At 58.6% G+C, this 15,765-nt stretch overlaps 1 protein-coding gene across 3 annotated transcripts in view; it reads left to right on the top strand.

The window, feature by feature from the left end:
• The window catches only part of IGF2R (insulin like growth factor 2 receptor), a 107,465-nt gene that overhangs the window by 55,363 nt on the left and 36,337 nt on the right, over positions 1–15,765 (top strand). For all 3 annotated transcript variants that reach the window (XM_051854188.3, XM_089332502.1, XM_070074597.2), the window contains 11 exons: positions 128–290; positions 1,279–1,382; positions 5,985–6,149; positions 8,891–9,031; positions 9,740–9,883; positions 11,162–11,299; positions 11,768–11,915; positions 12,190–12,367; positions 12,651–12,766; positions 13,078–13,246; positions 15,022–15,201. In XM_051854188.3, the coding sequence (XP_051710148.2) occupies positions 128–290; positions 1,279–1,382; positions 5,985–6,149; positions 8,891–9,031; positions 9,740–9,883; positions 11,162–11,299; positions 11,768–11,915; positions 12,190–12,367; positions 12,651–12,766; positions 13,078–13,246; positions 15,022–15,201 (1,646 nt within the window). The remainder of the gene's footprint in view (positions 1–127; positions 291–1,278; positions 1,383–5,984; positions 6,150–8,890; positions 9,032–9,739; positions 9,884–11,161; positions 11,300–11,767; positions 11,916–12,189; positions 12,368–12,650; positions 12,767–13,077; positions 13,247–15,021; positions 15,202–15,765) is intronic.

Raw genomic sequence — 15,765 nt, 5'->3', positions numbered from 1 at the left:
GGCAGGGGTGGGGAGAGACCAGCTTCGGGGCTGGGGACTCAGACGCAGGAGGCGGGGGGACTGAGTCCGCACTGTAGCTTTGCAGTGCTTGCCTGCTTGAGGGTGCATCTCTTGCCCCCTGCCTTAGGGTCCCACTACACCGCAGACGGCGGGGAGTACACGTTCTACCTGAACATCTGTGCGGGGACAGGGGCACCCATCTGCAACAACAAAGACGCTGCCGTGTGCCAGGTCAAGGCCAACACCAGCCAACTCAAAGTGGCAGGAAAATACCAGAACCAGACCCTCCGGTGCGTAGGCAGCCGCCCCGCCACGTCCAAGTGCGGTGTATGGGGGGCCCTGCGCAAAGTCAGCGGGAAATGGACCGGACAGACATTTATTTTGGTTTAAACAAAAAAAATTCCAAATTCCACACGTAACTTTTTCATGCTATGTGTTTTCCATGAACTTTCTGAAGGCCCTTTGTGTTCTGGAGAAACATAATTCACTCCTGTTCCTCCTTGCCTTTTCCATAAAGTTCAGGAAAATCGGCTACGCCGGCGGCGTGCCTTCCTGTTTCTTAGGCAAGTCGCTAAACAGTTGGATGTTTTTCCTGGCTTTACAATAAGATTGCTTATGTTAGAGCTGCGTGTTTCATAAATCTATTGTTTGACAGGATCCGGACTGCAGGAAAGTTAATTAGTTTACGGTTTTGTGTGTGTGTGTGTTTTTTTTTTTTAAAACACCTATGGTTTTGAGGAGCTTGGGTTTTTCCTCCAGTGATGTGAGAATCGGAAATGCCGTTAGCATTCTATACAAGTTTTAAACAGCCCAGAAAACACGTTTGGGGCGGTTCTGGTGACCCCTCAGCTTGGCGATCCCCCCACAGAAGCCACGCAAAAATGCAGTTCTCTGAGAAGGAGAGGTGTGCGGGCGCTGCAGGCGGGAGCGGGTGGAGGGCGGTTTGCTGCGGGAAGGCCGCCTGGTCCGCGGGCGTTATTTGTTCTGTGCAGAATCTAGCAGTGAGAGCAAGTCTCCATGCTCACAGCGAAGCCGTCAGCACTTGGTGACTTTGAAGTCAGGGGCCGACAAGTCCCTCCATTTGGAACTCATTTCCTTTCCACGACCCCTCCCCCCGCAACTCCCACCCCCCAGCTGGCTGGAGAGCTCGCTGTTTTATGTCAGTAATGATTTGTTGATGCTATGCGAAAGGCTTCATGGAGACATTTAAAAAAAAATCCCGCCATCTTCCTTGGTTCCACCAAACGCGTTTGTGCACGCGTGTTCTCGCGAACGCAGGTACTCCGACGGGGACCTCACCCTGATCTACTTTGGCGGCGAGGAGTGCAGCTCCGGCTTTCAGAGGATGAGCATCATCAACTTCGAGTGCAACGAGACCGCAGGTGAGTGGGCCCTGCCGCCGGCCTCGAGGGGTGCTGCACGTGTGTGCACGTATGCGTGTGAGTGTGCGTGTGGGGTGCTCAGTGGGGCGGTCAGATGTCCTCCCCCGGACCTGGCCAGCCCTAGTCCCCGCCAGGTCTTTCTGTTGGACTCGGGCCCCCCGCCCCCGTAACGACACACACATCCTGTTTCCATTTTCCTCTGCTCTCATGTTTGTTTTGGGAGTGGGCCCAGCACTGGGCTTGCTGGGAGAGTTTCTCTCTGGACTTCTGGGTGCAGAGAGGCAGAGCTGGGCTTACTTCGCAGCCTCGAGTGGGTGCTGCCACTTTGCAGGAGTGAGTTTTGAGGTCACCCTGTCTGCAAAAAGGCGGCCCAGTGGCAGCGTTTGGTTCAGTGGTGGTGAGGTGCTACCAGGAGAGTGGAAGCCGAAGGCGGGCTCTCCCTGAGCGGCTAGCAGCAGGCGCCATGAGTCACCGTGGCTCTGGTGTGCTGCTCCTGTGTCTTGGAGATTGTAGACACTGTTGGCATCTGTGGAGAAGTGATGGCTTCCACCATCTCCAAGGCCAGTCCCTACCCGCTGGTACCCAGGCGGTACACCCAGGTACCCCCGCAGCTGACTCCCCTCTGCAGAGCTCTTTCTGGAGCCGGGCCTAGTTCCCAAGCCCATCTGTGCACAACTCGTCCAAGCACACGTGGCTGCCCCCATCCCCCTAAGCCCCCCAGGCTCTCTCTAGCCTTTCCTTCTGTTTGTTTCGCATGTTTCTATGGCAGAGTTCGGAGGGCCTGGCCACGGGGCAGGTTCCTACGTGCTTCGTGCAGGACCGGGAGGGGCAGCTGTGTACAGTGTGGACTGTGCTCCCAAGGCACACGTCTGCAGTGGGGGAGATGTCAGGCGTGGGTGGGGGTGCAGGGCCAGTGTTCCAGGGAGCTTGCCAGCAAGTAGAGCACGGGCCCAGGGTCATGCAGCTGGGAAGGCCGTCCATCAAAGCTCCCCAGGCAGCACTCTTGGCGTCGCTGTCCTTGGAAGGCTGTGGTTCACGGGATGTGCTGGGGCCGTCCCACCCTTCCCCCTCTGCTCGGGGCCTCCACTCCCCCGTTGGAATCTGTTTGCTGTTCCCCACTCCCCCTCCTCCCCACCATTTGTCACTTTCATGGCACACATGTTGTTCTAGTGCTTGCCTGCTGAGGCCCTGGGAGGCCTGCGGGTGCTGTGTTCAGACCGGGAGCAGAGCGGGAGGACACTCGAGGGCGGGCGGCATGTGGCAGACCAGAGAGCCCTTCAGCGGCACGGGGCAGGGGGTCAGCCCCAGGCAGCGGGCCGTGAGCGCGGGCTGTGGCGGGACCTGCGTGCACGGGCGGCCGGGAGCGGGTCTGAGGCTGCACGTTCAGCCCGCGGCCGTGGTAGACGTGGAGTAGCCCCGCGGAGCCAGACTCTATCTGGAAATCAGTGTGAGGCTGGGGGGATTTGTGAGTGAGGAGAGTCTGTCTGGCCCTTGGCTGGTCTCCATCCGGTCTGAGCCCCTGCCCCTCCTCAGAGGCCCTGGGTTTCCAGCACCCTCCCCCGCCCATCTTCCCCGCCTGCTCTCAGAAGGCGGAATTTGAGCTCTGGAGCCCAGGCCTTCCTGCTCTGCGTCTCGGCCGTCAGCCCCCACGCGTGGTCCCGGATGCTGGCCGGGCTGCTCTGGGGGCTTCTGCCCCGGCCTTGGCCTCATGTGTTCAGGGCTTTTCACTGACGGTTCGGCTGAGAGCTGCGAGGATGTGCTGGGAAGAGTGCAGTGAGCTGAGTGGGTGTAGATGGGCGAGGAGGCTGGCCAGCACCGGTGTAGGCGTGGCAGCAGGGTGCCGGGAGAGCGGGAGCCAGAGGAGCGGGCTGACAGTCCTCCCCCACCCCCTTGTTCCTCTTTATCATAGAACATTTCAGACAGGGATTAGAAGGGACGTGTCGAGGGAGCACTGGATACCCACTCGTGTTTTGCCGGCTTTGCTTCTTGTAAACCGTGGGTCATCGCTGGGTCCTGTCGCCCACCCCGATGCCTGGAAGGAGGCTTCCTTGCCACACCTTGACACGATGAGCAGTGATGTCCTCGTGTCACTGGTCTGTTTGCATCGGGACCAGCAGGAGCTGGAACAGAGAGATACCTGGTGCTTTGTGGAGGGGTCCAGTCCGCCCCGAGGCCGGAGTTGGTTGTAGTGTTGGCTGGGTCCTCAGCCCTGTGGCCCCTCCTCCAAGCTTGGGAGCAGATGGCGCCCCACGCAATGGCTTCGTTGTCACTTTGTTTGGATTTACATGGACATGGATATTACCTGCACAGTCTTTGGGGGCCGAGGCTGGTGGTGGGCTCAGCTCCGTGTGGGCCTCCCAGGACCTCCTACATGGTTTCCATCCCTTGGGGCTGCCATCTGTGGTCAGAATGACTTTTCTTTCTTTCTTCTTCTTTTTAAATGAGCTGCAACTAAGTGTCTTGGCCCAGGCTTTAAGGTGAGGAGGCTGTGTTTAGCTTGGTACCCAGAGAGACAGCAGAGCTGGCTGCGTAGTAGGTGGCTTTGTCTTTGCTGCACAGAGCTGACAGGAGCAGATGCTGCCCACCTCCTTAGGCAAAGCGACCCCTGGCTCCCCTAGAGAACGCTTTTACTGTTGAGCTGGTTGTGGAATCCGGAGACTGGGGCCACGTGCGGTGCTGCTCTGGGGAGTAAGGCCGGGCCTTTGGGATTGTGTGAGTGCGGGGCGGATTGTGAAAAGCTCCTGCTCTTGTTGATGAGCCGTGTGGGCCCCCAGCTGTGGGAACCCCCAAGCGAAGGTCCTTCCATTGCGAAACGAGTGGCTTGGTGGAGGGGAGGGTGGCTGCCTGCCCCGAGGTGGGAACACAGGTAAGGTGCGTCTAGTGGTTGTTTCCAGTGAGTCATTTCTAAGCCCCAGATGCAAAACCAGCTAGAAGGTAGGGCGAGTTTAGCACCATTCCTGGGATCATGTGTTTGTGTGCACAGCGAAAGCTTCCGGAGTGTGGAAACCAGTCTTTTTTTGGTAGCAACATCAAAACCCAGAGTGGTGAGGCTGGGAATTGGGTGGGACTCAGCCATGTGCAAACAGTGCGGTGGGCTGACGGGGCAGATGCGTGTCGTTGCTGGTGAGTTAGTGCGCAGCCGTGAGCGGGGCCAGGGTCCCAGCCAGGGTCCCAGCCTCTAGGTTGTTGGCTGCCCAGGATGGGCAGGCAAGAATCGCTCTTACGGGGAATGCCTTACAGGAATGCCTTAGGGTACTTCCTACAAAGGGAACCCCGCCAACCGCCAGAACGAAAAGCCCGGGAAAGTGAAAGAAAAGCAGCTGCTGCCACGGGAGGGGAGGGTTCCCGCTGGCGGTGATGAGCCTGGCTCCAGGGCTGCTTCCTGGGCTCCCAGGCTTTCTAGCTGTGAAACCACAGCCACGCCAAATCCACAAATGGGGCTAAAATTGTACCCTGGCCACAGAGTTTTGAAGACCCAGTATATTAATGGTAGAGAGCCCTCAGAGCAGCCCGTGGCTGCGCAGCCAGCCCTCGTGTGGCAGGGCGGCCCAGCGCCTGGCGGAGACGGGGCAGTCTCGCGCAGCTGCTGTTGCTGGTGTTACGGTGACCATGATGGTAATCTTCAGCGTTTAATAGCAGCTACAGTGGAAACATCATTTGCCCTTGATCCAGAACCTTATTTCCCTTTCCCTTAGAACATTAAACAACTCCAGATACCAAACCTCAAGGAGGCAGATCGCGTGGGAGGTCCAGGCAGGGATCATTAAACCGTCAAGGGTGGAGAATGGAGCTTGTGCCAGCGGCCCACCGGCCTGCACATGCGAGGGGATAGGGTTTCCAGCGAGGGGAAAGTCAGCAAAATTTGTTGAATCCCAGGCCACGTGGAAAGGGGAAGTAGCCCGTGCAGAGTGGGTTTTCAGACTGGAGTGGAGCCGCGCTGGCCGATGGAAAGGAAACCCACGGGTGGCGGCCGTGGTGGAGGAGACTGTTGACTTTGGAGGGGGGTGCAGACATGTGCCTCAACGGTCACAAGACACTGGCAATCTGGAGTGGTGGGCCTCAGCGGCTGCGGCCGACATGGACCGTCAGCACCCCACAGCCAGGAGCCCCCGCGGGCGGCCTTCTTCTGTGCCTCCATCCTGGGGCCCAGTCCTGGGGGCCCAGTCTCGCCCCGACCGCATCGTCGAGTCAGCAGCACTCTTAGAAGCGGCACTCTGGCCTCGGCCCTGTGTTCCGCACACTGTGGGCCTCCCCGCCAGGGGGCTGACGGCCTTGGGCAGCAGAGGCCTGCTCTGTGGCTGGCAGGAGGCTCCTCAGCCCTTCATCTGCCCGTGGAATGGGCTGTTGGTAACTTCCTGTCCAGCCCACTCCGTACCACTGTGCCTGCCTGCCCCCGGAGCGGGGAGGTGGGAGTGTTTGCACGTTAGAAGCCGTGTGGCGGCCCTCCTAGTCTCTGACTTCCAGGGTCTCTCGCAAAAAAACGTGGGCTTCACTTAGACAGTGGCCACAGGTCCTGTTCGCCAACTCTTCCCTTGCTCCCCGGGCATCCCTCGGTTTGGTCACATTGTACAAGTTTGGCTTTTCTGCTCTTGACTCGTTCAGAGAATGACGGGAGAGGAACCCCCGTCTTCACTGGGGAGATGGACTGCAGCTACTTCTTCACCTGGGACACGAAGTACGCCTGCATCAGCGAGAAGGACGGCCTCCCCTGCGGGGCCATTGACGGCAAGCGGCGCTACGACCTGTCCGCGCTGGTGCGCCACTCAGGTAGGGCTCCCGCCGCCCGGCCGCGGGTCCGTGCCATGTGCCCCCGGGCTGCTTCCAGAAACACCGTTCCCGTTGTCTGTTGTTGTTCCGACCCTTGCTTTTCCTTCTCAGGTAACCGTACAGAGTGTTAGAGGGTGCGTTGAGTGGGGAGAACAAGTCCGTGTTTTGAGACCAGCGCGCACCGTTCCCTGGTTGGGGTGCGGCGGGCTCCTCTTAGCCGCGGTTTAGCACGCATTCCGGGCGCCGGCTGTGTGTCAGGCGTTGGCAGTTATTGCTTAGAAACCCTCGGCTGCCGCTGGGGGTGAGCTCTCGTTTAGCTCCGAGGTAGACAGCTGGGTGGGGGTCCTGGTGGAGCTGGGCTCTGTTCCTGTGCTTTCTCCCTTTGCTGTCTGCAAAACGGGACCTGTACCCCTGCTCATCCTAGGTGATGGATGTGTGACCTCGGGGGCCGTGCTTGCCCTCGAGCCCTGCTCCCGTGAAGCCCCGCCCAGCTGGCTGAGCATTTGTCACGGGGCAGGCGCCAGAGTAGGTGCTGGGGGTCTGGCACGGGCCCTGCCAGGGTCACCTAGTTTCACGGCGGTGGGGCGGGGGGAGCTCCGGTCTTACCCATTCAGCAGCCCCGGAATCAGGCATACAAGGGTGCTTCCAAACGTTTGTGGAAAATGTGTTTTACGAAAAACTTGGCATGGATTTCCAAATTGTTCTGTATCAGCATCAGCCTTGTCATTCCAGTTTCACACAAGCATTTCCTAGTGCTCTCGTGTGGAGGCCAGTTCCAAGTTCAAGGTGGCGATCACACCCAAGGCAGGGAGGGAGTCACGTGGGGACTCGCAACTGCCAGTCGCCAGCCTCTGAGTGCCTCGGCTCTGCACGGCCCCTGCTAGGGGAGGGAGCCTGCCTCTGTGAGCGCCGGACACAGCTTCTTGGGCTGAAACTGGGCAGTGGTATTAGATCCCTTTGGTTAGCATTGGGTGTTTCTCATTTCCTGTTTTACTTTTTAAAGAGATTTATTTATTTATTTGAAAATCAGAGTTACAGAGAGAGAGAGAGAGAGGGAGAGGTAGTATGAGAGAGAGATCTTTTATCCACTGGTCACTCCCCAAATGGTCACCACGGCCAGAGCTGGGTCCATCTGAAGCCAGGAGCCAGAAGCGTCTTCTGGGTCTCCCACGTTGGTGAGGGCCCCCAAGCACTCGGGCCATCTTTGCTGCTTTTTAGCAGAGAGCTGGATTGGAAGAGAGGCAGCGGGACTCAAACTGGCCCCATCTGGGAGGCCGGTGTTGCAGGTTGCGGCTTTGCCCACAGCGCCCAGCACCCGCCCCTGTCTTCTGTTTTTTGAAACAGTACTGTGTACAAGACACAACCTGGGGTGTGTGAGCGGTGCTGGGATCTGTTTATTTCCTCTAAAACTTTCTGACCCGTGCTCTGGGTCCCTGTGAATCCAGAGTGCTCTTTGGGACTTGCACATGGAGAGCCGAGGAGGCTGGGGGCAGAGAGAGCTGACATCCTCGCCCACTGCTGAGGAAGGGCCGGCCCAGTCTGTGACTTCCCACTGCAGCCCAAACTTGCAGACGCTGGGTGGTCCTGGTTTCCATGTAGTCTTGGCATGGCCTCTCTTAGGCGTCGGCGTTGGAATATTGTTCTCCAGAAGCCATTTGTCACCCCTGATGAGCTGTAGGACTTTTTTTTTTTTTTTTAAAGATTTATTTCTTTGAAAGAGCAAACAGGGAGGCAGGTGGTGGGAGAGAGGGGGAGATATTCCATCCACTGGTTTGCTCCACTTCCCAGATGGCCACAACAGCCGGGGATGGTGGGCCAGGCTGAAGCCAGGAGCCAGGAGCTTCTTCCAGGTCTCCCACATGGGTGCAGGGGCCCAAGCACTTGGGCCGTCTTCCGCTGCTTCCCAGGTGCATTAGCAGGGAACTGGATCGAAAGTGGAGCAAACAGGACTCAAACTTACATTCCGATAAGGGGTGCTGGTGTTGTAGGCAGTGGCTTTACCCCATGCGCCACAACCCCAGCCCTGGGCTTTTGCCTTGTAAACCCTACAAAGGGAAGACCTCAGTTAAGAACACGTGCTTTTGCATCTCTACTCCTTCACACACAATTCTAATCTCTTCCCCATCTGCTGTCTGTCGCTGGCTTGTGGGATGAGTGACTTTCGGCGGCCCCTCCTCCGTGTACGGTCCTGCTCGGGACATTCAGCGTAGGCTCCCTCCACCTTGCGAGGACTCTGCTCGGCGTCTGAGCCCCGAGGGGTCAGCGAGCAGATGCGTTTGCTGCCCTGCTGGCATCCCCCTCCCGCCCTGCACGGGGTCTGTGTGCGGGGAGGGGCCTGTGGGTTTGTCTAAGCTGTGCAGGCCTCTGCAGTATCCAGAGCTGGTGCCTTCGCAGTGCTGTGTCCCCAGCCCGGTCCCGGGACACGGGCTGGCTTCCTGATTGGGTTTGCAGTGAGGACTGTGTGCTGTGGGGTTCTGTCTCCCGTTCGGTGCAGGTCCTCGCGTGAACGAGTACGGGACCCTGGTGTTTCCCTTCACGCTAAATGAGAAACCTGAGCACGGCAGCGAGTGTCCGGGTCCTTGGGCAGCCTGGGTTCCAGAAACGGGAATGCCGCCGATTTGGTGGCCGTGTCTCCGAGAGGGCTGGGCCTGGATTTGGCTTAATCGCCACCGATGGTGTGACTCACGGGAAAGGAATCGCTGCTGGCAAACTGAAGCCTTTTTTTTCTGCTCTGGTGACAGAATCAGAACGGAATTGGGAAGCCGTGGATGGCAGCCAGGCGGCAGCAGAAAAGAAGCATTTCTTCATCAACATCTGCCACAGGGTGCTGCAGGAGGGCCAGGCCCGGGGCTGCGCTGAAGAGGCCGCCGTGTGTGCCGTGGGTGAGTGGGGCCCGCCGGGCACCTGGGTGACCCTCGTCCTGGAGGTGCGAGCGATGGTTAGGGAGTCCTGTGCTTGCTGGGAGCCGCGTCTCTCTTGGCTCAATGGAGAAAGAAGGACAGGGTGTTTTCAGTGACTCACCCGTCGGTAGCTGCCTGGGGCGCTCCCCGATGCCAGCTGAAGCCATAACCAGGAGCAGAAGAAGCACGCCGGGAAACACGTGGTCGTCTTGTCATCTGTAACCTGAGCAGCCACCCCGCCAGGGCCTGCGTGAAACCCATCCCGAGTCTTAGACAACTCAGAGTTTTCATCCTTAAGTGGCCACTTGCTTGGGTTGCTGAACCGGCTTAGTGAGTTTCTGCTCTGGTTGTAAGACTGACCCTCACCTCTTGTCCCCGCCATCAGAAGGCCTTGTGTCTTAGGAGCCACGGCCCTAACGGTGGGGGGCGGTGTTCCTTTGTGGATGGCTGTGACTAGTGTGCCCTTGGGGGCAGTGGGTCGTCGTCCCCAGTCCTTCACTGCTGAGTCAGTCCCGAGTGATCGCCCAACCTGAAACTCGACAGAAACCTCACCCCAGCCCAGCTGGCGTAGCGGCCGGGGGGGCGGCGCGGCGCACCTGCTGAGCTTTGTCCAGTTTCTGGTGCTTGCTGTTTGAGTCGTGAATCATTTTAAACCACGTCTTCCGTTTTTGTCTCCTTTCTCTTTTCCAGATAAGTTTGGAAGTAAAAATCTGGGAAAGTTTATTTCTCCTCCCACGAAAGAGAAAGGAAGCCTTCAGCTCTTCTACTCAGATGGTGATGACTGTGGGGATAACAAGAAAATAAGCACTAACATCACACTCGTGTGCAAGCCAGGTAAAAGCCAGTGGCAGATACATGACAGCTTGGCCACAGGTGTGGCCGCCTCCGCCCTCTCCCTGCAGGGCTGGCGCTGGGCACACTGGGTCCTGAGACGGTGCCCTGCCCCCAGCCACTCTTGAGCGCAGGAGCCCGGTGGTGTCGAGCCTCATCTCGGGTCCCATCTGGGGTCCGCAGTGTGGGTGCTGACTGCTGCCCTCCGGGGGAAAGGTCGTGCAGTTGTCCACGGTCTCGCCATTGAAACGCCGTGTGCACTTCCGTAGCCTCGCTAAATGGAAGCCCGCGTCTGGTCACACAGCAGACGGCTCCTCGGGTGTGCTAGTGAATGGCTCTCAGTGTCTCTCTCTCGATCACATGGGGGAATTTCCTTGTTGACGCTCCAGCTTTGCTATTTTTAAACACCCCCCCTGCTGCTGGAACCGGGGCCACTGCCCACGCTGAAATGGTTCCTGGGGATGAGTCCCTGCTGGGGAGGAGGGCAAAGGCCAGGGCCAGTTTTTCTTGTTTGTTTATTGTGTTAAAATACACATAGCACAGAATTTGCCTTTTTCTTTCTTTCTTTCTTTTTTTTTTTTAAAGATTTACTTACTTATTTGAAAGGCAGAGTTAGAGAAGGAGGGGCTGAGAGGGAAAGGCCTTTAATCCACTGGTTCACTCCCCAAATGGCTGCAACAGCCAGGGCTGAGCCAGGCCGAAGCCAGGAGCCAGGAGCTGCTTCTGGGTCTCCCACTTGGGTGCAGGGGCTCAAGCACTTGAGCCGTTGTCCACTGCTTTCCCAAGTGCATTAGCAGGGAGCTGGATTGGAAGTGAGAGCCTGCGTGGGGTGAGTGTCAGGGGGAAGCTGGATTGGAGCAGCTGGGGCTTGAACTGGCGCCTGTGTGGGACGTCGGTGCTGCCGCTGTGTGCCACAGCACTGGCCCCATTTGCCGTGTTCAGTGCGCCCTTCACTTACAGCACGGTGTGTGGCTGTCCCTGCCACTTGTCTGCAGCCTCTGACGGCCACCACTGCCCGTTGTGCTTTCTGTCCCTGTGGACTCGACCTTCAGAAAGTCCACGGAAAAAAGGGAATAAAAAAGATGAGCTTGTTTGTACAGCAAGGAAGACCTGAAGTCTGTGCTGTATATGTGTTTTCCGTAACCCAAATTGTGTGCATCACACACCTGGTGTGCTTTTCCCTCGGTCCCTGCTGCCCCTCTTGGTCCATCAGCGCAGTGAGAATGAGGAGGGGTTTCAGGAGTGGGCGGGTAAGTGACGGAGCCTGTTCCTCCCGGGCAGGAGACCTAGAAAGCCCGCCAGTGCTGATGGCCTCGGGGGACGACGGCTGCTCCTACGAGTTTGAGTGGCACACAGCCGCCGCCTGCGTGCTGTCGAAGACGGAAGGAGAGAACTGCACAGTCATTGACTCGCAGGCAGGTGCGTGTGCTGTAGGGTTTTCCTGGGAGGGTCTTTGAAGCGGCCTGCGTTAGAATCCGATCAGCACCGTTTGACCCGCGTTCTGAGAACCTTCGATGCTGAAGACACTGCCTTGGATTTGTCGCGGATGGAGGCGCCTTGTGCTGCACGCGGAAGCTCAAGGCCGCAGGGGGAGCAGATCTGGTTTGAAAAGGCTTTCTGCGGGCGCCCTAGCCGAGGGAGCCACCTCGGAGGGGCCTCCAGGAAGCCTCCTGTGCTGTGGCCGTGTGCCTGGGCGTGCTGGCCTCTCACTGGACCCGAGCCAGGCGAGGCAGTGTCAAGGGCAAGGCTGGTGGCTCACGGCAGCGCTGGGGGCCGGAAGGCGCTGCTCCATTCTCAGCTTCCTGCCGCCCTTGCGAAGACTCGCCCCTGTGCCCCAGCGACCGCGTCCAGACAGGCCGTACCCACCTGCCCCGTGTTTGTTCTCAGGGTTTTCTTTCAACTTGTCACCTCTCACAAAGAGAAACGGCGCCTACCGCGTGGAGACGGCAAAGTATGACTTCTACATCAATGTCTGCGGCCCCGTGGCCGCGGCCTCGTGCCCGCCGGACGCAGGGGCCTGCCAGGTGTCAAAAAGGCAAGTGGCTTCCCGCCTTGGGTGGGGGAAGAGGGAGGCGCTCGGTGTTCTCACTCACATGGCTGCCTGCAGGAGATTGGGCCGACAGAGCAAGGGGCCGGGCGTCTTGATTTCCCCGGGAAGGGACCTGCAGGATCTTGTGGACGAGGAGGGGCTGTGCAGGGCCCCTTGGTCTTCAAATAGTTGTGTGTGGGCTTCTCCACTGTGCAGGTAGTGGGTTCCAGCCAAGCGAGCTGGGCGCGTCTTTTCTGAGAGACCCCCGTGTTCCTTGCAGCGATAGGAAGTCCTGGAACTTGGGAGTGAGTAACGCCAAGCTCTCCTACTACGATGGGATGATCCAGCTGAGCTACAGGGACGGCACGCCCTACAACAACGCCAGGCGCACGCCGCGGGCTACCCTCATCACCTTCCTGTGCGACCGCGACGCCGACGTCGGTTTCCCCGAGTATCAGGTGGGAGTGGCAAGGCCGTGGCTGGTCTGGAGCCAGATCCCCTCTGGCGGTGTGTGGCGGCACTCACTCCTCACCGTGCTGTCCCTGGGCCAGCACCTCAGTGCCCCACACAGCCTTGTTTGTCCTGGGGGTAAAGCATAGAAAAAAAAAATCATCACCTGTCCAGCAGGCGGCTACTGTCCATCTTACTGCGGGGCAGTCTCCCCTTTGATTAAGCGAGAGGGGCTGGGCACAGGAAGCTTGGTCTCATGTTGGTTTTCTGCCGCTCTTCCCCCGCCATCAGGAAGAGGATAACTCCACCTACAACTTCCGGTGGTACACCAGCTACGCCTGCCCGCAGGAGCCCCTGGAGTGCGTGGTGACCGACCCCCTCACGCTGGAGCAGTACGACCTCTCCAGGTGCGCGGATGACGACGGGGGCCCCTGTCGCCCCGGGGTGGGGAGATGGGAGCAGAGTGGGTGGTGGTCTTGACCTGGTAGCCCGTGGGCCGTCAGTCTCCACGGCAAAGCCTCCGCCTGTAGCTTCACCATTGACAATGGCGACATTGGCTGGCAGGCGCGTGGGTTTAGTGCAGGTTGCGGGTGATCGGGGTGTGACTCAGAGCGCTGCCCGCCACCTTTGTTTCTCTCCGAGCTCAGAGACGAATTGTCAGAAACCTGGATCCTCTCTGAAAGCATGCTTTTTTCTTCTTTTTGGTTCGCAATTTCAGTCTTGCCAAATCTGAAACCAGTCGTGGAAGGAACTGGTACGCCTTGGACAACTCAGGGGAGCGCATGTCATGGAGGAAGTATTACATCAACGTGTGCCGGCCCCTGAACCCGGTGCCCGGCTGCGATCGGTTCGCGGCGGCCTGCCAGATGAAGTTCCAGAGAGATCAAGTGAGTCTGCCTTGCCTGCCCTCGCCCGTGCACAGAGGGTGGACATCAAAGCGGGCTGGCTGCTCACGCAGGGCCCCGTGTAAGCCGATCCTGCCTCCTGAGCACATGTGCGCCACACTCGGGTCTTTGTTCGGATTCAGAACTCAGGGCAGATGCCGTGGCGCTGGGGACGTTTGATCATGATGTGGGACAGAGGGAGCTCTAACGACTGCGTCTGGCCCGGAGCGGACGGTCTTGGCCTGATTCAGCAGACATCTGTAAAAGGAGTCTCTGCTTCCAAGGGCTGCTGCTGTGGGATTAATTAGGGGAAAAGATTGGGCTGGGAGCATTGCTGGGGATGAACTGGATCCAGCCTTCTCCTCTCTTGGGGTGCCCGGCTGCACTTACTTCCTCATCTGAGCAGACACAGCCACGTCCAGGCCTTCGGTATCTCTCTCTCCCTAAGATTTATTTATTTGTAAAACAGAGTGAGAGAGAAATCTATCCACTGATTCACTCCCCAGATGCCTAGAACAGCTGGGGCTGGGCCAGGCTGAAGCCAGAGGCCCGGGACTCCTCTGGGTCTCCCACAGGGGTGTCAGAGGCCCAAGCATTTGGGCTGTCCCACGCTGCCTTCCCGGCTGCATTAGCAGAAAGCTGGATCGGGGGCAGAGGAGCCGGGACTCTTGATCCGGGATCCAGGCATTGCAGACAGTGCCTTAACCCGTGCCTCCAACACCCGCCCACTTCTGCGTGTTTGTCTGTGGTCCTTGGACGTGTGTGTTGGCTTCTGTGAGCGTGTGCGTCAGGAATTGCATGCACACGTGTCTCAGCGTGAGTCAGGGGCAGCACAGTTTCATCAGGGACAGTGGTGAGTGTGCCCTCACGGTTACGAACTGTGTCCCCCGTGCACACTCCTTACCGGGGCAGTGACCTCGCCGTCCACAGATTCCATGTTGTGGGTTCACCTGCTCACTAACACGTGTGGCCTCGGTGTCTTGTGGCAGCTGCCTCCTTGTCCTCCTCAGACACACATTCGGCCCCTTGCACACATTCCCCCTCTAGGCTGAGCAAGGCAGTGCTCTGGTCTCTTGCTTCAGCCAGACACAGAGAGGATCATGGGAGGGGAGGGTGGGGGCAGGGCCGGTGGCACAGGCTCCGAACCCCACCTCTAGGGCCCGTCTGTGGGGTGTTCCCAGGTGAGTCCCTTCACCTTTCTGAGCCTTGATTTGCCTTTGGTGATGGAGATTCTGTGAGCCTGCGCTGTTTCCAGGAGTTGAGAGTATGACCTGTGACTTACACACTCTTCTCAGAGCAGTGGTTCAGTATTTGATAATTCACGCCACAGCTCTGTAGAAGCAACAGATCGGGGCTGGCGCCGCAGCTCACTAGGCTAATCCTGCGCCTGTGGTGCCGGCACACCAGGTTCTAGTTCCAGTCGGGGCACTGGATTCTGTTCTGGTTGCTCCTCTTCCAGTCCAGCTCTCTGCTGTGGCCCGGGAGTGCAGTGGAGGATGGCCCAAGCGCTTGGGCCCTGCACCCACATGGGAGACCAGGAGGAAGCACCTGGCTCCTGGCTTCAGATCAGCGCAGCACGCTGGCTGTAGCGGCCATTTTGGGGGTCAACCAATGGAAGGAAGACCTTTCTCTCTGTCTCTCTCTCACTGACTCTGCCTGTCAAAAAAAAAAAAAAAAAAAAAAAAAAAAAAAGAAGTAACAGATCGGCTGTGCTGGTCACCAGGACGCCAGCTGTCCTGTCATCAAAGGAAAACCCCAGCACCACTCTCTCCTTGCAGGATTCCTACACTGAGGTTGCGTCCATCAAGAACCTGGGTGTGGCCAAGACAGGCCCCGTGGTGGAGGAGACGGGCAGCCTCCTCCTGGAGTACGTGAACGGCTCCGCCTGCACCACCAGCGATGGCCGGCAGACCACCTACACCACGAGGATCCACCTGGTCTGCTCCAGGGGGAACCTGGTAAGTGGAGGAAGCGCCACGCTGGAAGGCTTTAGGGTCCTTGTGAACAGTTCCGCTTGCTTGCGGTTTTGAGTTGTGGTCAGGAACTGGCCAGATGAACCACCTTTGGGTCCTGGAGCACGTGGTGCACACGGCCGGTCTCAGGCATCCGTCGCGAGGATCTGTTTCCAGATGTCACCGTCTCGGCCGGCTGTTTTATCTGGAGTCTCAGTGTATACCAGTTTGTAGTTACGTAACGGTTGGTGGCTCCCGAGTGGAGATCCTGGAAGATATGCTGTCAGCTAATTCCTCACAGCCCACCGGGGTGACATCTGTCCCAGCTCCTTCCCAGCAACGTGTGTTCACTGCCCCAGGGCCCCCAGCAGGGGCTCGGTCACACACAGCCCGGGTCCCCTTCCTCCCCCCAGTTCACGTTCGCTGAGGGCATGGAAGGCCCTGGCCCTCACACCTTTGGTTCGTCTGAGCCTGGCCTGCCAGTTTGCTCTCCCCGCCCAGGGAAGGAATCCTGGTTCTTCGGTTCCACACGTATCTGTCCAGTTACCCCGTGGCCTCCTGCCAGGCCCT

Source organism: Oryctolagus cuniculus, chromosome 5, assembly GCF_051225735.1.
Source record: "Oryctolagus cuniculus isolate XC-2025 breed Fujian yellow rabbit chromosome 5, ASM5122573v1, whole genome shotgun sequence".
Lineage (NCBI taxonomy): Eukaryota > Metazoa > Chordata > Mammalia > Lagomorpha > Leporidae > Oryctolagus > Oryctolagus cuniculus.
Note: the sequence above shows the minus strand (reverse complement) of the source record. Positions and strands in the feature narration are given on the sequence as shown.